General features: G+C 25.0%; 4 protein-coding genes across 7 annotated transcripts in view; 2 read left to right on the top strand and 2 right to left on the bottom strand.

Moving 5' to 3' along the window:
• Positions 1-118: 118 nt before the first annotated feature.
• Positions 119-3,702, top strand: LOC100866269 (phosphoserine aminotransferase). The gene is made up of 8 exons (XM_003694227.4): positions 119-976; positions 1,674-1,804; positions 1,937-2,049; positions 2,183-2,344; positions 2,421-2,515; positions 2,620-2,789; positions 2,932-3,192; positions 3,408-3,702. The coding sequence occupies exons 1-8, from the start codon at positions 902-904 to the stop codon at positions 3,514-3,516; spliced, it is 1,116 nt and encodes a 371-aa protein (XP_003694275.1). The 5' UTR covers positions 119-901; the 3' UTR covers positions 3,517-3,702.
• Positions 3,676-5,089, bottom strand: Mesh1 (Metazoan SpoT homolog-1). Of its 3 annotated transcripts, none has more exons than XM_003694262.4 (4): positions 4,898-5,058; positions 4,427-4,662; positions 3,992-4,323; positions 3,676-3,917 (listed from the first exon to the last, which is right to left on the bottom strand). In XM_003694262.4, the coding sequence occupies exons 2-4, from the start codon at positions 4,623-4,625 to the stop codon at positions 3,786-3,788; spliced, it is 663 nt and encodes a 220-aa protein (XP_003694310.1). In that variant the 5' UTR covers positions 4,626-4,662; positions 4,898-5,058; the 3' UTR covers positions 3,676-3,785. The 3 variants fall into 3 exon arrangements, with proteins under 3 accessions (XP_003694310.1, XP_086759328.1, XP_086759327.1); XM_086903202.1 differs by having other exon boundaries at positions 4,754-4,984; XM_086903201.1 differs by having other exon boundaries at positions 4,427-5,089.
• On the top strand, positions 4,902-6,448 carry LOC100870985 (zinc finger protein 830). The gene is made up of 4 exons (XM_003694261.4): positions 4,902-5,115; positions 5,405-5,885; positions 5,963-6,132; positions 6,201-6,448. Exons 1-4 carry the CDS (start codon positions 5,012-5,014, stop codon positions 6,340-6,342), a joined length of 897 nt encoding a protein of 298 aa, XP_003694309.2. The 5' UTR covers positions 4,902-5,011; the 3' UTR covers positions 6,343-6,448.
• Positions 6,449-11,915: 5,467 nt separating this feature from the next.
• jus (EB domain-containing julius seizure protein) overlaps positions 11,916-23,848 on the bottom strand; it is a 49,275-nt gene continuing 37,342 nt past the window's right edge. Inside the window, exons 2-7 of one of the 2 annotated variants that reach the window (XR_001112205.3) lie at positions 21,488-21,640; positions 17,857-17,997; positions 16,569-16,683; positions 15,800-15,987; positions 14,058-14,203; positions 11,916-12,754 (exon numbers count right to left, since the gene is read on the bottom strand). Coding sequence is in view for 1 of the 2 variants with exons in the window: in XM_003694225.4 (XP_003694273.1) it covers positions 12,594-12,754; positions 15,800-15,987; positions 16,569-16,683; positions 17,857-17,997; positions 21,488-21,640 (758 nt within the window). In the remaining variant the exon portion in view is untranslated. The remainder of the gene's footprint in view (positions 12,755-14,057; positions 14,204-15,799; positions 15,988-16,568; positions 16,684-17,856; positions 17,998-21,487; positions 21,641-23,848) is intronic. The other variant, XM_003694225.4, reaches the window with a different exon arrangement.

Here is a 23,848-nt window from a genome sequence, read left to right as displayed (position 1 = left end):
TATCAACTTCATTTATGTAATATAATTACAATTTATAATAGTATACATTATAAAAGAGATTTAAGATTCAAGAAATTGTATGTATTTAAGGAATCAAAAAAATTATTGAAATTATTACTATTTTTTATTTCTTTAATTATTGTAATATAATAATCAGTTTTTTAATATTAATAAATTCAACTTTTGTCGTTGCTCAGCGAAACGCATACATACATTTACAGAACATTAATATTTTCATTTTTAGAGAATCAATTTTAAAAATCAAAATAAAAACAAAAATTGACATATAAAAATATTAATTAAAATTTATTTATAATTAAGTTATAGTTTGCTGAAGTAAAGCAAGACAGAATGCGATAAATAAAAAAATTAATTTTCCAAAAATATTCTGCGAATATATTAACACCCTATATATGAATATTATGAACGACCAATTCACATTTCTCTCTCATAAAGATCTATTCAACAGGTCTTCACAACGTTATATTCAAAACAAATAAAATATCTACGGTTAATCATACAAGTTATTGATTTTTGTTTTAATGCGAATAAATTTATGAACGATTAATTAATATATATATTAATATAATATGTGTATAAAGTGGTTATAAATAAAATAAAAATTTAAAGAGAAAGTAAAAGAAAGTTATATAATAAAAAAAAAGCTGATTTATAAGAATCTATAATTGGTAAAGTATTTAGAAATCCACACTTTTTGGTATAGTTATAATATACTTCGATATAGAGTGTTGTAAAAAATTATCATATATTTAATAAAAAACAATTGTGTACGATAAAAGTCTTTAAAACGAGATAACGAAGCTCGTTGAAATTTTCTTCTGTATTGAGTCTAGTTCAGTCTTTCTATTCATAATCTTCAAGTACAATAGCAAATTTTAGAATGAGCAATCAGAGCAGCATTTTAAAAAACAAAGTGATCAATTTTGGTGCAGGACCAGGCAAACTTCCGGAAGAGGTAGCGCGAACACTTTTTAATTATATACAATATATATTATTTTTAGTATTTTGTTTTCTGTTCTTAATAAACCATATTGACAAAAATATTAAAATATGAAAATAAGAAAAAAAAATAAATAAATGTTGTATGATAAAAAATAACTTCTTTTTTAATTTTAATGGGTTCATATTAATTTATATTCACATTTTTATTATGTATATTTTTGTATATTATGTATATTTTTTTAATTTAATTTTCTTTTATTAATATTTTAAAAAAACTTTTTTTTGAAAATTTTTTTTATATAATTTTTTTAAATTTACCTTTAAATAATTTAATTTTATTTTTGCTTAAATTTTAAAATTAAATAAAATTATTAAAATAAAATATCAAATAAATATAATTTTACAATTTTTAAATTTGATATATATTATAGATTTGATAAATTAGAATAAAGAATTCGCTTTCATAAATTTTCAAATTATTTTATTCAATTCACGATATATATTTACGATATTTGTTTAATATCATTAATATGAATTATGATTATATATAAATTATGATTAATTAAACACGTAAATACATACACATCATATATAATAATACATATACATATAAAATCTTCTCTTTAAATTAATTATTTTATTTAAGCATTAACGCTTATACTTTACGATATGCAAATATCATTACGTGAATGAGAATATATTTCTTATAGGTATTACAACATGTACAAAAAGAATTACTTGCATATAATAATACTGGAATCAGTATCTTAGAATTAAGTCATAGATCGACTGAATTTAAAAATATTATCGAAGAAGCACAAATAACATTACGAGAAATATTGTAAGTTATTATAAAATAAAAATATAAAAAATTTAATTTTCTTTTAAAAACATCATTAATATTAAAATATTTTTATCTAATAGTTTATATAATGTTAGTACATGAAAATAACAAAATATTTATATTTTATAGGCATATTCCCGATAATTATAAAATTCTATTTATGCAAGGGGGTGGAACAGGAATTTTCACCGCTATTCCTTTAAACATGATGACAACTGGTACTGCAGACTATTTAGTAACTGGTAAATTCTTAAACATTTTTTTATATATTAAATGTATCTAAACTTCTGAGAACATAATAAGAGATATAATTATTTAAAGAAATGGTTTCTTAATATATTTTTAATGTATTTTAATATAAATAACATTTTTAAGGTACATGGTCATCTAAAGCAGCAAAAGAAGCGGTCAAATATGGCAAAGTGAATTTGGTTTTACCAGAAATCACGAAATACACGGAAATTCCTGATCCGTCCACTTGGAAGTTGGATCCCAATGCATCTTATGTATATTATTGTGCTAACGAAACGATTCATGGTAACTCAATAATAATAAAATAAAATTGAGATGACAATTTAATAATCGAAAAATATATTTATATATATTGTTTAAGGAATCGAGTTTAATTATATTCCTGAAACGAATGGAATACCATTAGTTGCTGATATGTCGTCAAATATACTTACGAGATCTTTTGATGTTTCAAAAGTACGTAATGTTAATTTTGATATTAATGTATAATAAATTGACGAAATGTAATGATATATTATAATCATTATTATTATTATAATATATTGTAATATATTATTTAGTTTGCAGTAATATTTGCTGGCGCCCAGAAAAATATTGGTCCAGCTGGTGTGACTCTCGTAATAGTAAGAGAAAATGTACTCGGTCAAGCTATGAAAATTTGTCCAATAATATTCGACTTTACTGTTATGGCAGCCAATAACTCTATATATAATACACCACCAGTATTTCAGTATGTATTTTTGATTAAAATATTTAATAATAAAACAATTCGATAAAAAAATCTATTATTTATTTATCGAATTTTTATTTCGATTGAAATATTTATTTCATAAACATATAACATTTTGTAAAATATTTGTACTAATTTTTAGAATATATGTAGTTGGTTTAGTTTTCAAATGGATTAAAGAAAATGGTAGTGTTGAAGGAATGGAGAAACTGGCAATTGCAAAAAGTCAAAAGATATATGATGTGATTAATAAATCGAAAAATTTCTATTCATGTCCAGTTAAATCGGACGTAAGAAGCAGGATGAATGTACCATTTAGAATAGGTAAAAACGATGAGAAACTTGAGAATGAATTTCTATCCGGCGCAAGTGCGCGAGGAATGCTTCAGTTGAAAGGTCATAGGTCAGTATACTTAGAAAAAGATCTATCAAACATATGATATTGATCTCTTAGTTGAAATAATAAATAATAAATAATAGAATGCATAATAGATAATAAATAATAGAATGCATAAATAATAGAAATATACGTTATAATAGAAATTATAATTTTTCATTGTTTGATATATCTTTTTTTATTATTATTTTTTAATTAATTGTTGTAATTAAATATTACAGATTAGTAGGTGGAATTCGAGCATCTTTGTACAATGCTGTTACTGTAGAAGAAGTAGAAAAATTGGCAGAATATATGATATGGTTCTACCAAAAATATGGTAAAAATTAACCATTCTATTGTATACTTTATTATTCATATTTCATATATATATGAATATTATATATTATGATTTTATATATATATATATATGAGATACATGATATTACCAAAAGATTTATTATTATATATTACCAAATTCTTTATATATTTTACAATTTGTATACAATGTTTATTAAAAAAAATATTTAATAATAATGTTTATTATTTTTTTAAATTACATAAGATCATATTATAATACATATATTTTTATTTTTGAATTTTATTTTAATAAAATAATATTATGATTTAGATGATTTTTTACATGTACAAATTTCTCTATCTTTAGATACCCTTTCTGCAAATATTAGATCTAGCTCTCTTTCAAGAATAAAATTAGTTTTACGACATCTATCAATTACAGATTTGGCCCACTGTAATTAATATTTTTTATAACATATTTAATTAAATAATAGTTAAAAAAATTGCTTTACTTCTGTTTAATTACCTTAAAATATTCTTTTACTCTATCTTGTGACCAACCAACTGGTACATTTTCTTTAAGATCTCTTAAATTATATAATTTATCTGCTAAGATAATCAATTTAGCTTTCTGACTTCTTTTATTAGCATTCTCTATTTGTAATCTTTTGCGTTCTGCTTTATGTAAATTTTTATCATCAGTTATTTCTTTAACGATATTACAAACCTCAGTGCCAAATTCATTTTCTATCTCTTCAAATGTAGTATTAGTATCTTCTACAATATCATGTAAAAGAGCTGCTACAATTACAACAGGATCATAAATTTTACCTTCTTGAACCAAAATATTTGCTACTCCTAAAAAAATATTTTTAAGATATGTGGTTATTTAAAATTATATATTTCTATTTATTTCATTATTTAATTATAAAACAAATTTTATTTTTAAAAATTTACAAACCAATTGGATGATTTATATATGGTGTTTCTTTCTCATCTTTTCTTCTTTGATCCTTGTGTTTTATTGCTGCAAAATTAACACATCGCATTACTATTGATAACAATTCTGCATTAGTTAATTCTCTGGAACATAATTTACAAGATCCAATCATATTGAATGGATCATGATTGACAGTTGGTATATGGATATCATCTTCCATAATTATATTATCGTAATGTTATATCACGATTTTCCACCTTATAATAAAAAATAAAAGAATTTAAATAGATATTGACATTAAAAACTACAAAAATTTTAAAAATGCTTAATGTGAATAAATTTTAATACATTAAAAATTGATTAAGAATTATATAAATTATATTTAATAGATTTAAATAGAATGAGTTTTATTAAGATAAAATATATTTTTTCACTTATGAGCACTATAATTATTAATATAATTTCACAACGAAATTCATATAAATTATTTACATCAGCTGATACTTTTAAAACTTGATAATAGAGGAGCTAGAGTTGTAGAAGATAATATATACAAAACATAACCTAAATAAGAGTTGCATTTGTTCTTTAAAGATTTGATTTAAAATGTCGCTTAAAAGAAAATTAACACAAGATGATTTGCGTAAAGCTATGAGTGAACACAAAAAGAAAATAGGAGTAATTAAAAAAATTGATTCACCATTAGCAAAATATCCTTTTTTATTATATATTTAATATATTTTAGATTAAATTAAGATTAAGATTAAGATAAATTTTCTAACTTTTTTTTATATTTTATAAAATATATATTTATAAAAATATATTTTGTAATATTATTAAATATTTTTTTTATTTAATAATAATTATTATTATCTTAACATATAAATTTATTAATATCTTATATTTTTAAGAATAAAGACATTAAATTTTGTGTTTATTCAACAATTGAATATTGAAAATAATAAAATATTTATAAAAATCCTTAACTATGATAAACACATATACAGATGCAGGACAACTTATGTGTATTTTATGCAAAAGTATTGTACGTAATGAAACAGTTTGGCCAGTCCATTTAAATTCAAAAACTCATAAGGAAAATATTATTCAAGCAAAGAAAACAAAATTAGAAACAGATTCTACAAAAATTCAAATACATAAAAGATCTTCGTCTCCTTCACAAGAATCATCAACGAATAAAAAAATCAAAAGTATATTAAAAAATTCTACACAATCAGCACAAATACCATCAAATTTATCATCAAACTTCTTTGATAATTCTTCTAAACAAACTAATAATACAAAAGTATTAAATACTTCTGTGATAACAAAAAGTTTAGAAAATGATAAAGAATTTGTGGTTGAAAAAGATATAAAAAATATAGAAGTAGAAGAGGAGAAAGAAAAAGAAAAAAGTAAAGATATAAATCATCAATCTCTTCCAGAAGGATTTTTTGATGATCCAATTTTAGATGCTAAAGTAAGAATATTATATAAAATTTATATATTATTAATATAATATCAAATTACATGCTTTTTTTTTTGCAAATTTTATAGGTTCGTAATGTTGAGTATAAAAATCCTATAGAAGAGGAATGGGAAAAGTTTCAGAAAGAAATCAAAGAAGAAACAGCACAATCTGCACAAATTATTGCAGATGATCAAGAAGAGGCAACAACAGAAAGACAATTAGATGAAATAGAAGAACAAATAAGACATTGGTCTAGGTAATAATGAATGCAATAAATTTAATTTATATAAATTATAATAATTAAATGAAATTTTGTTTTAATAGAGTAATGGATCTAGTAAAACGTAAAGAACAAGTACAAGCTACAGACAGAAAACAAAAAAATATGGATGAAGATATTTCTAGCGAAGATGAAACCGAATTCGATGAATTTCTGGATTGGAGAGCTAAAAATTCTTATAAATAAAATTAATTTTAATATTAATGTACAGTATTTATGATCTTGTAAATATGTGAAATTATATTGGAAATTATACTTTCCAAATACTTTTGAAATTATTCTATATTCAAAACATTGTTATATATTAATTAAACCTTCATATAAAATCCTGATATTTTTTATGTAAAAAATAGAAAAAAAGAAAATAATTCTAATATGAATTAATTTAGTTCTTAACTTTCTTTTATTTTTTTTCTATTTTTTAAAAAAAAAAAGATGAATACACAATTTATACAGTGTATTAAGATTTTATTAAAACGAAAAGTCAGAATATAATTAAGTTTCAAATACAATTGTTATAGATTATTAATTTATCCATTATAAGCTATAATATGAAATGTATAATATAAAGATTATAATGTAGGCTAAGCTGCTAATAAAATAGTGGGTAGTATAATCGCTAAAAATTTAATAATATTCATTTTCGTTACATACCGAACATTATAAAATATTGAAAATTGAAAAATGAGAGACTCGCATACTCGTTTTTATCCGCATCCATTCACACGCTAAGAAATTCTATTATATATAATTGCTAATCAGAGTTCCTTATAAGTTCATCTAATATCTGTTTTGAATGATATATGTAAGTACTTATAATCTCTGACAATATGTCTCAATAAGATATTAATTGTTGCCTATCATAAGTCCTGCATTTTAAATATTCTTAATGTTTAATAATGTAATTATATATAGCTTAATCTTATCCTTACATAGTTATTCTTTAAATCGAGAAGCAAGAGCTATATTTTATGAATATATTATGTTTGTATTTGTATACCATATACATATATCATATGTATATAAATATCTCGAGGTGAGTGTATAATAATCTTTTTCTTATTTTCATTAGTTATTTCTAATTCGAATCATAAAATTTCATCGCGAACCGTCCAACAATCAGAATTCGAATAGATCATTGAATTTAAACACAAAATGCAATTAGATGAAAATTCTATATCTATTCTTATTAATATAATTCTATAGAAGCTCAAATGTGCATATATACTACATAGTTTTTTAAAAAGCAGGCGGTGATTAAGTATAATTTATATAATAGTATTGCTAGCATTCAGAGGAAACGACAATATTCGTTTTTAATGATATCTTATATTCATATAATTGATATATCATATAATTGAATAAATTGCATATGAAAGTGTTATGTAGGCGAAGCTGTATAGAAAAAATTTACAAAATCATAAAAGTTCATAGTTGAAAGATCGTTTTCTTTAAATATATATATATATGTGTATGTGTGTGTATGTGTATATATTATATATTCATATGTATATACTATGTATATTTCAACAAAACACTGACGAAGATAGTTTCTTCGCAGATCGATAAATTTTCATTTCTGATTAATCTGATTCAGATTATATCGACAAAGTATTGTCTAATTTTGATTTTTGGGACATTCCATCGTTGTCAGTGAGAATTATCGGTTTTGTTTGTATTGCATCTTCCGGTTTCGAGGTGTCTTGTGTCTATTGAACGTGACGAATGCGGGGAGAAAAAAGAGTGTCATCGATTGAATATCCACAAAGATATCAAAAGTGATCACTTTAACATTAACGTTTATTTTAATTGGTAAATATTTTATGTTATACGTATACTTCGTGTCATTATAGAGTATTTGGTTGAATATGAAAAATCGATTTCGGATTCGGACAACTGATCTCACGGGAACGAAAAGTAATCCAAACACTTCCCCATATTTAGATTACCATATCGTTCTTCCGTGTTTCTACAATGTCTGTGACATTTCAGGAAATATAGCTTGCTTGAACTTCGATAATTCAGTGAATAAAATCCACAAGCAGAAAGGATTCTAATCAATATTTACTCGTTAATAAGAAATACAGTATTCTTTTTTTGTTCAAATTGATCGATAATAACGAGTAATTTTTTCGATTTTATGTTCACTGTATCTTTAAGTTTCAAGCTGCTTATATAATTGTTTAGTATAAATTTATAATTCTAAAAATGATATCTTTTAAAGGAATAAAGATTGATTGGAATATGTTTAAATAATTGGCTTGATAAATTCAGATGAATCGATGATTCGATAAACTTGAATTCATCGTAATCGTAAATATAGGAGAATTCGAAGGAAGAAGAGAATATAACGAGAAAAGAAGGACGAAGATACACAATTAATCTTAGGTATTTACATCGTTAGTGATAGGATTATGAAATAGATCAAAACTGTTTCAGTTTATATAATATGAAACTTTTGCTGGATCAAAAGCATAATGAAGGGAGAAAATTTTCCACCTCTTTATAATAAGAAATTTTATAAAAATGAGCGAGTGTCTTTGATTGATAAAGACGAGGCACTCTGCTTCTTCGTTAATTTTCATTGTGCTTCATATCATAAAAGGGTGGAGAGAAACTAACAACTCGAAAAAGCATTTTAATTGATATATACTCTAAATCTTGTTAAATTACCTTATAAATTCTTACAAGCGAACGATTACTTTCCACAAAGCTGAATAATATATAAATCGAAGATATTTTCAATGGACACTTGTTAAGATACAAAGAACGTAATATCGAGTACTTAATTAAAGTATGGAACACCAGAAGGGACGTTCTATCCGAAAACGGAAACCTTCCCCAAATTTCGTTTGCAGATCAGATCGATCCCTCCTTATTATTCTCTTAAACTTTTATTTGAATGAATATTTGTTCACCTTCCATTTATAAAAATGCATCTTTTTCATCAATTTACTTATTTTTGGTTTTTTTTTTAATATTTTTATATATATTTATTCTTATTTTTTTTTTTTTTTAATTTTTATTTCACTTTTAATCTTCCATCGACATCACACACGCTTTTCACGCAATTCAATTATCATTTGACAATCGTACAACAGTCATCATTATGATTGTTAAATGTTCCATTCTATAAGATAATATTAATCATTAAAAAGTTTTTCTAAATTATATAATTTTACAACGAGAGTGTTATACAAGTGGATTCATTATGGGTGCAGAAGATAGAATACATTAGGTGCGGGACAATAATAACTAAGCGAATCGCTTACACGATATTAATATCCATATTTTTGGTAAATATTTTTGGTAAATTTTTAAGGAATAATAATATAATATTATTATTACTACTAATAATAATAACAACAATAATATAATAATGATGATAGCAAGAAAATTTTTTTAGCTGTATGTTGCATATAGATCACAGAGTGAATATAGTCACTAGGCATTCGAAAAAATAATCTACAAATAGTGCAAATAGTGCCAAGCCTAGTATCACGTATATATATATATATATAATTTTTTTTTATATTAATATATATATATATATTTAATTATTTAATCTCATTATTTATTTAATCTCATTTTTCCTTTATTTAAACGCTATGTATGCGAGAGCACAGGCACTAAATTGCTGAGATATAATCATACCAGACTATCGATGATTCTCATTTACTTATTCAGAAAAAAAAGATGATTCTAATGTGTACGTAAATATATCGATTTATATGTTCTTATGTATAAAGTATATTTTCATAGATCGATATTAGTTTTCTATAACGAGGTCTTGTGCAATTAATAATAAAGTAATATAGTCGTACAAACGTGTACAATCCGTTTGGTCGTATTTTATTTAAGTTAAATTTCTCAAGATGATTTTATTTTCTTTTTTTCACTCTTCTTATTTCTTATAATAAGTTCTTCTGTAACAATTCACGCGACTAATTAGATCGACCTATCGTTCCCACCTTCTCCATTTTTGTAAGTTCTTTAAAAATTTGCGCGATGTATCCTAACCTAACACGTGAACACGTTCTTGCGATTTAGTATTACTTTCGATGAAATTTTTTCCTCAAGCAACGACTAAAGCTTGTTTCACAAGGCAGGCGACTAGAATAGAAATTCTATCGAATAAGAAATGTTTGCAAAATTCAAAAGCGCGAGAAAATATCTCTCATGGAATACGAATATTTAGTGAGAAGTGATAAGACTAAGTCAGACGAACAATCGATTACGAATGAACGAATGTAACGTCTATGAATCTCAGTGATTCGATGAAAAATTATATCTAACACGTGTAACGACAGATATATACATTATATATCTTTTACTGTTATATGTAACAAGAATGACGATATCTTAATCTATAGTTTAAAATCTAACGCGAAATAGAGCTCGAAAGTGTGCTTAATTATTACGGCTTAATTGGTTCGCTATACTATATGCAGCGTTATCTTCACGATGTCGGTTCAAACACTTTTCGTCTGGTCCCATTCGTGTTGGCTTCTCGAAAAGAAAATCCCAGAAAACACTGTGTGTTTTTTTGGTACGATTTATCAATATTTCGTCGATACCACGCTGGGAATATATATTCGCAGGAAGGACCTGCTAGGAAGATCTCTTTTTGATAATAATTGTGTTTGCATCAGACACACTTCCTTGATTCCTTCTTGCAATAATAACGCATATCAATTTTATATAAGATAGCAAATATATATGATAAAGCATAACTATAACATCTGAATTGTATCTTTTAACTCTAGATTTTAATTTAAGAAATTAATTGTTATGGATGATTCCTATCCAAAACGTTAAAATTATTGTTGATTGACTTTTTTTTTATTTCATACATATAAATTATTATTTACATGTGCAAAATACTCTCAATCTTTGATGCCCAGTGGAAATGATATTTTTAGATTAAAATTAGAATTGCCAAATTCATTAAAATGATGAGTTTTTTATATTTGTCATTATTAAAAATGCAGGAATTTTTAATAAAATTAATTATTGATTTTTAATAAAAAAAAAGATGATTATCAGATTATTTTAATAATTAATTTAATTAGTAGAATATAATTAAATTATATTATATTATATATATTTTGAAAATCAATAGCTATAAAATTATTTAATATTATTATTGATAGTGATAGAATCATGTAGAATGTAAAACAGAATTACTTTGATTCATATATAGTTTGAGGTTAAAAATATACAGCGAGATAAAAGATAGAATTCGATGAATGTGAAGATTATCTCTTATGGAGGAGGCGATTTGGATAATCCTTAATTGATTGTTGATCCGCGATTGTTAATGGATCGCCGTTTGGCTAATTCGTTTAAAACGATTGTTCGCATATATATATTTATGTAGAAAGATCGATCAACGCGTCGAGTTCATTGATTCGACAATGTTATTTATAAAATACGAAATCGTTTCTATTAGCTATAGAGTGATATAGCTTGAAGCGATGATCTTTAATGAAAGTGATCATATTAATGGCGAAACGTACATTGTCGTTTGGTCCAAACATCGTGAAAACATGGCGAATCGATGTAAAGTTTTGCGTTTGTTGAATAAATAACGAAAAAACAAAAACTTTGCATCGTTTTTGCTATGTTTCGTTTCCAAATTTCATTCACCTGTCTGCAATGTTAATCAATGTCAAACGAATACATGCAAAGTTTTGTACCATGATAAACGATTCATGAGACATAACTTTCTTTTCTTTTACTTTTAGAAGAGTTTATACTTCTTTTTCAATTTCCTTTTTTTTTTTTTTTTTTTTTTTTAGTACAAGCAAACTTAAACAATTCATGATAAATTTAATTTCGAGATTCCTTTCACAATATTTTTTAAAATATTAGTAGTAGATTTTTCGATATAAAGTGATTATCTATTTTTTTTTTGTGCAAAATATTTCGAATATTAGATTCTTTTCGTGACATAAAATATGTTTGTTTGATTTTAATATCAATATCACGAGTATATCCGTTAATTCTTTATCGAATTTAACATCTTTTAAACATAAAAATTAAACAGTGATTATCTTACAATCAGTACGAATTATAATATAATTTCTCTTATTTCCTAAAATTCTCAAACTAAGTATTTCTGGCATAATCTATTTTCTTCACATTAAACTTTGATTTATAATCGATAATGATAACAAATGGCCGGATAAGTTATATGTAAACGCATGTCAATCAGAAAAATTCTTTGTACCAAAGTAGTAGACGTAAGACGAGCGAATCTTTTCGAATAAAAAAGAGAAAAGGGATTTATGTGAATAGAAATTTGTACATTCTGAAAAAGAGATTGCGTAAAGTTGCTTTGAAGACGTCTAGACGATTCTTTCTTTAGGGCGACTTCACAACCGTCATTGGAAAGAGAAAGGCGTAGCAACGATGGCCGTGGATTTCCAGTGGATCTACGCTTTAGCCTCGAGAATTTCAACGGTGACATTTTCCGAATGAATAGTTTCAGACATGGTATTTGGCTGATTAGGTGGCGATTTGTTCGATTTCGTTGAGACGGCTGACGCATTCCCACTGCTACCGCGACTTCCCCGTCGTGATCCTGTTCGTGACCCTGGTGACAGACATTTTCTTGCTAAAGTATCGCGTGCTTTATCACGACCATATACTTCTGACACGGAAAGCTGAAATACAGTCGAAAGCATGAAGAATCGTGCCGAAAGAATATATAAATTCGATCGGAGCGAATTCTTCGTTGCGATTATGAAAGAGTTACAGCAGCGGTTGTGAATTTTATCGAAGAATACTTTCGAATTAAATTCAATTTGATACACTATTAAAAAAAAAAAAGAGAGAGAAAAGAGAGAGAAAGAAAATACACTATAAAAGTAGATAATATTAAACTATGAATTTTTAGGATTTTTTATAAAAAACTTTACGTTTTGTGTTTTCTTTTTTTTCTGATAATTGATATTATTATCTCTTCCAAACGCCACTGTGTGCACATGCATAACAATTGTCTAATTCTACAAGTGCTCGAGAACTTGAAAAGATGTTTGAAATGATACTTGACTCGATCGATTTCACTGTCAATGGATCTTTAGAAATGGGAATGGCTGCAGATTCACATTCACGAACTAAAGCATCCGAACTTACATTGAGATTTTAATTAACCATTTCCAATAAAATAGATCGATAATCTATCTTACCGTATAACCAGGATGCATTTCTCAAATGCGATCTGGTCTCTTGAAAAACTACTTCAGAACTCCGTGCGATAATGGAAATGTACGCATATATGTATAAAGTATAAAGAATCGATTCTATTATCGATTCTTGTTATTGTAACTCGTGTATTTTACTATTTTCTAATTCGATTATGTTATACGGAGGAAATAAAAAATTTATTTTTCATTCAACGAATTCGTACGCTAATTGTAAAAATTGTAAAAATAATTATTACGAATTATGTTATATTTTTCGATATAAACCGATTGAACGAAATCGAATATCGAACGATAAATTTTCTTATTCCCTCCCAATTTGATCTATTATTTTATTAAATTGTTACTTTTGTAAATCAGTAATCGAATAATGAATTAAACTGTATATAAACTATAGTTTCAAATCGCGATTTCTACGATGGAATCGTCATTATGTGCAAGCAACGATTTTTTACTGTAGCAAGCAACTATAGTTGTGATCCTTGAAAACGCTAGATAAAGGAGACTCTGATCTATCTGTATCTCTGTAGAAACACACTTCTAAGCTCGAAGTTCTGACGTATCCGAAAGAGGGTAAGTAACCTTAATAAGGGTTATGTACAAAATACACATATATAATATACATATACTACGATAACACCGTAAAATTATATAGAAAAATATAATAAAAACTGGTAAGAATACGAAACTTACCCTCTTCGAAGGACGCGTCAATTTGAAAAGTTTTTTACAATAGAGCACCTCATAGGTCCGTAGTATATAATCCGCAGTATATAAGATAATCAAGAACAACGGTCACAGACGGGATCATTAAACAGACTACTGCTATAGATGATCGACTGTAAAGAGAGTCAAGTCTATTAAAAAAAGGAAACATAATTATAGAAAGTTGAGATGCATCGTTTTATTGCGATACGTTTTTAAGGTTAATTTTGCTGTTATTTGATCTTTAATAACAATTTCTTAAACCTTTTGACCATATTTTAAATTAAAAGTATGATTGAATAAAATTTTTAGAATCGGAGATTAATAAGAATTATCATTTAAGATTACTAATTATTTTGAATAATTGTGAATAAACAGCTAAAAGATTATTGATAGGTTATAAATTATATTTTTTGTTCATTTTCACATTTGAGTTTCATTTCGTTACGAGTTTTGATGCAATTCATTTAATTATTGTCCCATATTTTCATAAAATTAAAGTAGAATGAAATATTTTAATTATGAAATGAATAAAAAAATATGATTTTTATTGACGTATGATATCGACGAAAAAAAAATTTCTAGAAGTGGTTTTCAACATAATTGTTGAAAATGATGCATTTAAAATATAATACATCGACCTCGATGCACTCTCAAATTAAAAGTAACCAGCAAATATCTATCCTCTTGGCAGGCAATTGCATGCGAGAATATCTGAAAGATTCTGAACTTAATAGAAGAATTCTAAAATACAGAGTAGAATAGGCAAAAGTAGGTAATTACCTACTTTACGATATTTATATCTATATAAATATATGGGATGTTCTACGGAAATCGATATACTGGAAAATAGCTATTTTTAATGCTAACTGATTAGCTCCTGGAACATTCCAACCTTCTCGTTATTTTGTAGCTATAATTTACAAAATTGGATAATTTATCATTGGAACAGTGTTCTTGAAAAAGAATTAGGACCAAAACGATTTCTATTTTTTTTATTCTTGGCTGTATGATTAAAAACAAAAAATAGAGATTGTATGTAGCGAGTTATAATATTGGATTAAAAAAGAAATTTAAAAAAGAAGAAAAAATTATGAAACTTTTCGTTTATAACGATATGAGGAAAAAGAGGAAAAAGAGGAAAACAATGATAATATTTTGTACTCTACACACACCTGACATAATCGTTGCATTTTTTAGAACATATACAGTCTGTTCATAAATTACGTACGAAATGATTGCTAAACAACTGGTTCTACACGTATTTCCCGAACAGATGTTTACCTTGAATATTTCACGCAACACACATGCGAGTACGCCAACTATAGTCGCAGACCATGTATAAAACACGATTGCTCGACAATGGGAAATAGGAGAATATTTACCCGATCTTTTCAACCTGCAATAACCTATAATCTTGAATAAATAAAAAAAAAAAATAGAAACAGAAAAAGAAAAGAAATAGATCAACGACAAAAAAAGTAGAAAAAACTCGTGTTTTCCATTGTATACTTTTCCTTTGTCTTATTTTTTTTTTTTTCTATCTATTTTTTTTCTACTCCTACGGGAGATGTCTCGATTTCCATCGAACACCCGATATAAACTGGCGCGTAAAAGTCGCTTGCTTTGTTTCAACGGGACACTGTATAACAAGTTGCTTGCTTAGTAAGTGAATGAATAAAAACCCGTACGGCTCACTCTGTGCTGTGAGTGCTGAGAGTGTTTCGCACCTTGCGAGGCATTCGGCGAATGGGCACGTAAGGAGGCCATCGAGGGTTGCCTCGAAGGAACTCGTACGCTTGCCCTTGAACCGCGTCTTTCCTGCGGATGCAGGAGCTTATTCTCTCTTAGTAACGATACGTTCATTAGACGGGCGTTCGGGGTGTTAAAAATTGTACGATTTTCGCGCCAACGAGCTCTGAAACAGATTGAATAAAAATCGTAAAATTGTGTTAAAACTTATTGTTGAAAATTTATTAATCTGATTTATGTATTTATTAATTATAATTTAATATGTAATCTTGACAGAATGAACAATAAAGTTTTTTATATATGAAATAAAACAAATAAAACAAATATCTAATATACGAGTATTGAATGATGCATGTAATAATAATGACTCTTAAAATAAATTTAATTAAAATTTATTCAAATTTAAATATTTATGATAGTATAAAAATTTTTATGCTCGCGTCTATTCATAGTTTTTTAATACAATACATTTTTAAAAAGAGTTTCTTTATAAAATAAAAGATATCTCATGTTTGAATAATGTTTGATAATGTAGTTACTTCAAGATCCAGATTTTTGTATTCTTTTGAATTTGTATGAGTTTGTCAAGAGTGCAGAGAATAAAAAAGCATTAAATTTGCATTAGGCATACGACATCAACGGTCCATTTTCACATTTCCTGCCAAGTAGAAGTAGGTTATAAACTCTCGTTATGAGAATTGCTAGAGAAGAGAATCACCGTACAAAATATGCAAATAGATGGCTTACTTGCTGAAAAGCCTAAGAACGACGCAGATGATGATGAACATGAGGGCCATACCAACGAGAACACCAATCATCGTCGGATCGATATATTGAAGATTGGGTTCTTCTTTTTGCTCAGCTGAAAACATATATTTTATTTGCTTAATAATTCTTTCAAAAGTCTCTTTTTTTTTTATATTATTATATTTGTAGTTAATTTTCGTTTAATATTTTCCATTTTTATCAAAGACGTTTCATCAAAAAAAAAATTTATTTCAAAAGATAACTTTGAAGAGGAAAATATATAATTACAATAATATTCGAATACTTTAACCTTTTTGTGACTAATAAAAGTTATTTTTTAAAAGCATGTGTCTTGATTGAGATAAATTAAACTTGACTTTTGTGCTTTAATTCCTATATCGTTCATTCTAACAATCAATGATAAAAATTTTCATTAACAATAATAATTAATACCATTTTTTATAGTGAAATAAGTGATTATAGATTAGATTTATAATTAAGAATTGAAATGTTTTAATAAATAATAAATATTTTTATACAATATAATACAACATAATGAATCCTATTTTTTATCCAATGAATACGTTCTATGACTATTAAGAATTTTATCCAATTCTATTATCTCTTGTATATAATCTTCATATTATCTCTTGTATTCAAAACCATAATTTAATTCTTATTCTATTGTCACAATTTTTGTTCTTATTTTTATTCTAATAATATAATATATATCTTTCATCTTCAATTCTTTGTAATAAATAATAAATAATAAAATGATAAACTCAACTAATCTTGATAATTTCTTTTTTATCAGATACATATGATTTTTTACACGTATGCACATCTTTAATATATATTTATTAAAACAAAATAACCTACGTATATATTTATTAAAACAAAATAAATTCATATTATCTTTTAACCCAAATTAATCTCACCCGCTGACAAAAGCGAAAGAGCTTTTTCAACATGATGAAATTGCACACACGTGTCACCCATTTAATTCAATTTACAATTGCTAAGGTTGAAAATAAAAGTGTGCAAAATATCAAAGTGGCGTGCTTTTAATTTCTACCGCACCGGAAACGGAGAATTCGCCATTTCGTTATTCCGTTTCGCGTTTGTTAATTGATCGCGTTAGAACAGTTGACGAATTAATGAACTTCGTAAAATTTTAAGCCGGAATTCCATTAACACGTTGCTTCTCGTTGCGAATGAAATTTCATTAAAAAGTTTGAAGAAACTTGCGCAGCCTCCCTTTTGTTTCATCTTTTCTTCCATTTCTTACCGACACACACAATCATGCCGTCAGGCTGCGTAACCGGGATCTTCTCGAAGATGCAAATGCAACGATTGTCCCTGCATTCGGTTTGACTCACTCTCGCTTCACATTGCTCATGGAAAAAGCATGACTCGTTCACGTTCACCGCTGAAAAACACAAACCATTAACGACAGCTTCGCTTCCTCGTACCATTCTTGTCGACAAATATTTCACGAAATGTTATTTTTATATAAACCTTTCTCTTTTAAAAGTTCATTATTGATTTCTATAATTTCGAAGAATTCAAAGGATTCATTGTATGTATTTTATTAAATATTGCTAAATGTTAAGGAAATGACGAAGAATAAACAAACAACAAAGAGAAATAGCTGATTTTTAATAGTTAATTACTTTCGCATCCTTTGATATTAAAATTGTCAAGATATTTTTTTTCTATGATTTGACGAGATTTCTTTGACAAAAATGAGTATCTAGATACAAATCCCTGAGCCTTTTATATTGATTTAATAAATTTTAAAAGTTAATACGTTTTATAGATTTTTTTATTATTTTTGAACAATGTAAGCGATCCATGAATGATCTAAAAAATTTCAATTTCTTTTTTAGTTAATTATTTTCAATTAAATCGCTTTTTTTATTATAATATTAATTTCATCTCATCAAGGAACTTAAGTTCGAAAAATGAGAAATTTAGAGTAATTAATATAATATAATAATATTTTTTTTATTATTTTAATTTGAAAAAAGCAGATTATAGTAAAAAATCAATTTGTTAATATAACTTATGTTTTTATTTATTTATGAGTTATTATATTCAAAATCCTTTATCGAAAAATGAAGTTTTGTATAATATATTGTACAACTACTATTTTTTATGAATTTTTTTTATTCTTAAATTCATATTATTTATATATGAAAATTATCTGTATTATTATTATACAAATTTATTATATTGTTATATTTGTTTTCGCAATTTCGATCTTTTTTAAATTCAATAAAAATTGTTATAATTAGTCGGACTTTAATTAAGATTCTATTCTAATTTCTACTGATATTTATAATACATATCGATATATATATGTACAAAATTATAAATTTGATGAGAGTAAGGTATATTTCTCTATATTTTCTTTTTCGTTTCCAATTCTTTCATAATATCATATCATGTAAAAATTTTCCTTATTGGCGTAATATGTAACATGTAACATGTATCTCGACCTCGAATGGCATTCACATATATCTAATCTCTTGACAACTAAAAGGCGATTATTATTTGAAACATTATCGATCTGTCAATCAAACATCACATATGATGACCTGATACCCTATTATTATTTCTAATCCGTCTGTCGTTATAAGGTCAGTTCCATTTTATAAAATTATTATCCAATTTGAATATTCATGTTCGCGATTGGTCTGTACAGTGTTAGAAATCAATATATATAGTCATCATTCATCAATGTAAGAAGGAATTATTTCCCTAGTTAGCGTGCTTGCGGATGATAGTGTATATCTAGAGGTTAATGTGGTGAATCTGATCTACTGATTATGTGCCGCACTGTCCTCGATATATCGACCACAGGCTCGCAATTAGGAAGCTTAACATTGATTGAATTTTAATCTTAAACGTAGCAATATATATTTTCATTTATCTCTCTTTTTTTTTGAACTATTGTTGTATTTTTATATTTGTTATATCTATATTTGAATTTGGTAAAAAATTAATTTAATCTAAAAAAGAAAATGTGAAATGCGAATGTGATCATATCGAATGGTGGTTTTAATAATAGAAATTTTTTAATGTTGTCACTTGTTATGCTGGTAAGCATCAGTAAGTTTCAATTTCAAATCTTTTTTGATTTAAAAGACAAGAAGACAAATGATTTTGTTTTTGTAAAGAACATATTTTATCATTGTACCAATATTAAAACTTAAAAAATATTTTGTTTTTAATATCCTTTTATTAATATTTACACAATTATATTTATCAATTATTTGAAATTAATATTCATTATTATTATTATTATTATTATTATTATTATTAATTGGAATTTCTTCGTGAATATTTGATGATTATAATGTTCATTACGATTTGAGGAAAAATTTTCAATAAATGTGTATAAAATAAAAATTAAAAAAAGTAGTTCAACCGATAGATATCGTAACATTTGCAAATTTAATTGAATTAAAAAACGAGTGTAAAATAATATAATCTGGACCAGTAAATTCATGCTTTCGTTCTTGCTTTTAATTTCTCGCGATGCTTCTAATGCCAGAGACTAATAAAATCGCGTTCCTCGCGTTTAGATTCCACGGAAGAAAGTCATAAACAACCATCCTTAAGCATTCATGTCATTCCAATCGTAAAACTTGATCTTATTAAACAGAAAAATTTCATTCCTTATACGTGACTTGAGCAACTTATTTTTTTTCTGTATTTTATAAACTATCTTCGTCAATATTTTATTTTATGATAATAATAATAATAATAATTAATATAATTTTATATCATTAATATTGTAATATTTTATTTCATAACATAATATTTTTCGTTTTTCGTTTTTAATTATTAATTAATGTCATTAAATCATTAATGATTTTAAAAAATTTTATTCGATAATTTAATTGAATCATTTTATGATATTTCGCTCCTTAATAGAATAAAATTACAGGATTTAATTAATTAAAATTAAGCAATTCAGATTCAAAGAAATATAGAAAATAATGAATCTATTATAATCAAAATTTTTTTAATGTCAGACATAGAAAATATTTATGTTATATATTTTAATGATAATTGTTGATGAGATTATGATCTGTTTGGGCTAGAATGTTTAGTAAATGAATTAAAATCTATAAATTTGTAAAAATGGCTTTCATTATCGTCAGATTTATGTCTCAAATGGATTTTTTTTATTTATAATTTTTTTCGATTTATAATTTTTCTTTAAATAAGCCTTCGATTTTATCAATCAAAGATAAGAAAAGCATATTAGAACAATATTGGCAGAAAGAATGTAATCTGGAATGCATAAATGCAGTCTTATTAATGATGGCATTTCAAACACGATATGTGATTACATTGATAAATATAATATTACGAGATATTCTTTCATTTATTTTATTCTTTTCTGAGCTTGTCTGATCTTAAAGACTAAAACATGATATATGTTTAAGTTCATCTTGGTATACATTTTTATGTGATATTTCATTTAAAAAACTAGATCACTTTCATTTTTCGAATAATATTACGAATATAAAAAATTTGCATATATTATCATATTCATCATAAGAAACATTACGAACTTCTTTTGTTATTTTTTTCAAAAATTGATAATTTTCGAAAAAATGAACATTGATCTAATACAATCCACGAATTTATATATAATCTTGTATTATGATTTGTAATGAATTATCTATAAAGTATCTTTTTATTGCAATATATATTTTTCTATGTTGACAAAATAATAAGTTACTAACTATGCTTTTAATTTCAAATCGATCCTTAAATTGATTTATTCAAACAATTATGTATCAATCATTTATAATATTAAATAAGAATTGATATTATCGAAGTCGAACAAAGATTGACACTTACGAAGTAATGTTGGCGCGCTTGAAAATATACTAACTTACGGTGTCCACATTTGTCGATATGATTCGTCGCCTCGAATTCCTCCCTGCACGAACATTTGTTCTTTTTTGGCTCGCAATAAGAGCCAGAGAAACTGCATTCACGATCTTCCACGCAATCATCGCCAAACTTCTTCGTCCCTCTGTCGGTTAAGTCTGCAAAAAGATTTAATGAAATATTTAAAATTTAATTCTCTTAAACTGATATTAGTAGTAAGAACATAGAAGATTGTTCCTTCAACAAAATAAAATTTCTATTCAATTCATATTGTTTTTACAATTAATTTGCTTATAAAATAATTATTGTGCATTACTAAATAAAAAAACAATAAAATAAATTGGAAAAAAAAATGTTTGTTTTCTTTTTTCTTTAAAAAAAAAGGGAATATTTAATATGCTTAATAATCTTTTATTTACATAACAGAAAGATAAGAGAAATTAAATTTTAAAAAACAAATTAATTACTCAGTAATCAAGTTTTAAATTGATTTATTAAAATAATAGCTTGAATCAAGTATCTTATAAACTGTTTTTTTTTTATTTTAATATATTATTCTACAAAATTATTTTATATAAATATTCAATTTACATGTCAAAAAGAATTATATATTAATTTTTAATGAGCAGAAGAATAAATCTCTTCAAAGATATCTAGAAGAAATTTCGAGATATCAAGATTTTTAAAAATATTAATTATAAAAATATTGATTCTACGATCCTACGAAGAAATCATATGAAAATATTTCGTTATTGTTACTAATCAAAGTCAAAATCAAAATCCTGAATTAAATACATGATATATTTTAATATTTTAATATTTTAGTATATACTTTAATATATTTTGGAACCATTTTTCATTATTTTTCGAAGTTAAATATTTTTAATAAGCTTTTTACTGTATAAATTTCTATTACTAATAAGAAAAATTTGAAACTAGAAAAACTATGAGACATTAGAAGTTTACCATTTCTTAAAAAATTTCTTACAGAATATCTTGCAGAATCTAAATTTAAAAAAATTTATTCGACTTTAGATAAATGTATTGAAAATCATAAAAGTCAATTTGAAAAACAATAATTTTTTCATTTATATTATTTTAATACTATATATTTTGTCTTCAAATATTATGTAAATAATAAAGAAATAATACAAAATAGTATTAAAAAAAACAATTCACTATATATCATTATTTCGCGCAATAAAAACTTATAATTTATTTTAATTATTCAGATTGTTATTAACAAACATATAAAAAATATATTATAATATATTATAATATAAGTATATTATTTTTATATACTATATGGTTTTTAATAATTTTTTAATGTGAACAAATAAAATAACTTTATTTTATATCCTCAGAAATATTTAACTTCAAATGTTTTTCTTAAAATTAATTTTTGTTACTGAAACATATATATATATATATATATATATATATATATATATATATATATATATAACAACTGTGTCACGATTTCATTTTATTTTTCATAAAATATAATCACATTAATTAATTAATTAATTAATTAATATTCTAAAATATCCAATTTCTTTCTTTCAAAAGGATAGAAAAATTAAATATGTTAAAAAAGAATTGGCAAATTGTACATATCGTAAAATTTAATTTTTTGGGCCAATATCTCATCTCTTTTGAAGTAACATAACAATTTACAAAATAGAAAGTATTTAAAAGTTAAAACAGCAACAAGAAATTTCTACATATGAATAATTTAACCAATATGTAATCAATTATTGAATTTCTATCGATAAATCACTTTCGAAACCAATGACGGATATAGATTCCACAATCGAACCGTAGCAGCCGGTTCTAAGCAAATATATCATCCGCAGTGTTTCCTACTCCCTATCAAGCATCCGCATGACGAAATGTTTTGGTCTGATTTTCGTGATTGTGCTGCAAGTACCGTGTATATTTACATTTTACGATTTCCATTCGTTAATATTTGCAATTAGACGCGAAGTTAATTTCTTCGACATGCGACAATTTGTTAATTACGAACAAATACACGTGAAAAAAGTTATTTTATGTTATCCCCTCTATGTATATTATGTTCAATAAATTGAAAACTGTCGAATTTTCTTGAATTATACATGTTGTATAAATAAAATTAATTCAATTAAGAGGAAACTAAAATAATTAGAAAGTATTTATTATTATTTTTATTAGAAAGTTTTAGATTTTCATTATTAGAAAGTATTAGAAATTAATTGAAATTTTTATATTTATTTCGTAGTTAAATTATATCAAATGTTATACATGTAAATTTTTAAATAAATATTTGTTAATTCGAAATTTTTCTGTATTTATAAAATTCATTTATTATTTCTTTTTTATTTTTT

This window comes from Apis florea, unplaced genomic scaffold (assembly GCF_048593485.1).
Source record: "Apis florea isolate Af1SG1 unplaced genomic scaffold, ASM4859348v1 contig_2291_pilon, whole genome shotgun sequence".
Taxonomy (NCBI): domain Eukaryota; kingdom Metazoa; phylum Arthropoda; class Insecta; order Hymenoptera; family Apidae; genus Apis; species Apis florea.
This window is presented reverse-complemented; position numbering and strand designations above follow the sequence as displayed.

What these genes read in the sequence shown, in the direction of transcription:
- Mesh1 (XM_086903201.1), bottom strand. Translation starts at nt 4,625, where the DNA reads ATGGAAGATGATATCCATATACCAACTGTCAATCATGATCCATTCAAT. An exon ending in ATATATAAATCATCCAATTG is followed by an intron (nt 4,324 to 4,426) that starts GTTTGTAAATTT and finishes ATATTTTTTTAG; the next exon opens with GAGTAGCAAATATTTTGGTT. An exon ending in GAGTAAAAGAATATTTTAAG is followed by an intron (nt 3,918 to 3,991) that starts GTAATTAAACAG and finishes TATTAATTACAG; the next exon opens with TGGGCCAAATCTGTAATTGA.
- LOC100866269 (XM_003694227.4), top strand. Translation starts at nt 902, where the DNA reads ATGAGCAATCAGAGCAGCATTTTAAAAAACAAAGTGATCAATTTTGGT. An exon ending in CAGGCAAACTTCCGGAAGAG is followed by an intron (nt 977 to 1,673) that starts GTAGCGCGAACA and finishes TATTTCTTATAG; the next exon opens with GTATTACAACATGTACAAAA. An exon ending in GATCTTTTGATGTTTCAAAA is followed by an intron (nt 2,516 to 2,619) that starts GTACGTAATGTT and finishes TATATTATTTAG; the next exon opens with TTTGCAGTAATATTTGCTGG.
- LOC100870985 (XM_003694261.4), top strand. Translation starts at nt 5,012, where the DNA reads ATGTCGCTTAAAAGAAAATTAACACAAGATGATTTGCGTAAAGCTATG. An exon ending in ATTGATTCACCATTAGCAAA is followed by an intron (nt 5,116 to 5,404) that starts ATATCCTTTTTT and finishes TATGATAAACAC; the next exon opens with ATATACAGATGCAGGACAAC. An exon ending in CAAATAAGACATTGGTCTAG is followed by an intron (nt 6,133 to 6,200) that starts GTAATAATGAAT and finishes TTGTTTTAATAG; the next exon opens with AGTAATGGATCTAGTAAAAC.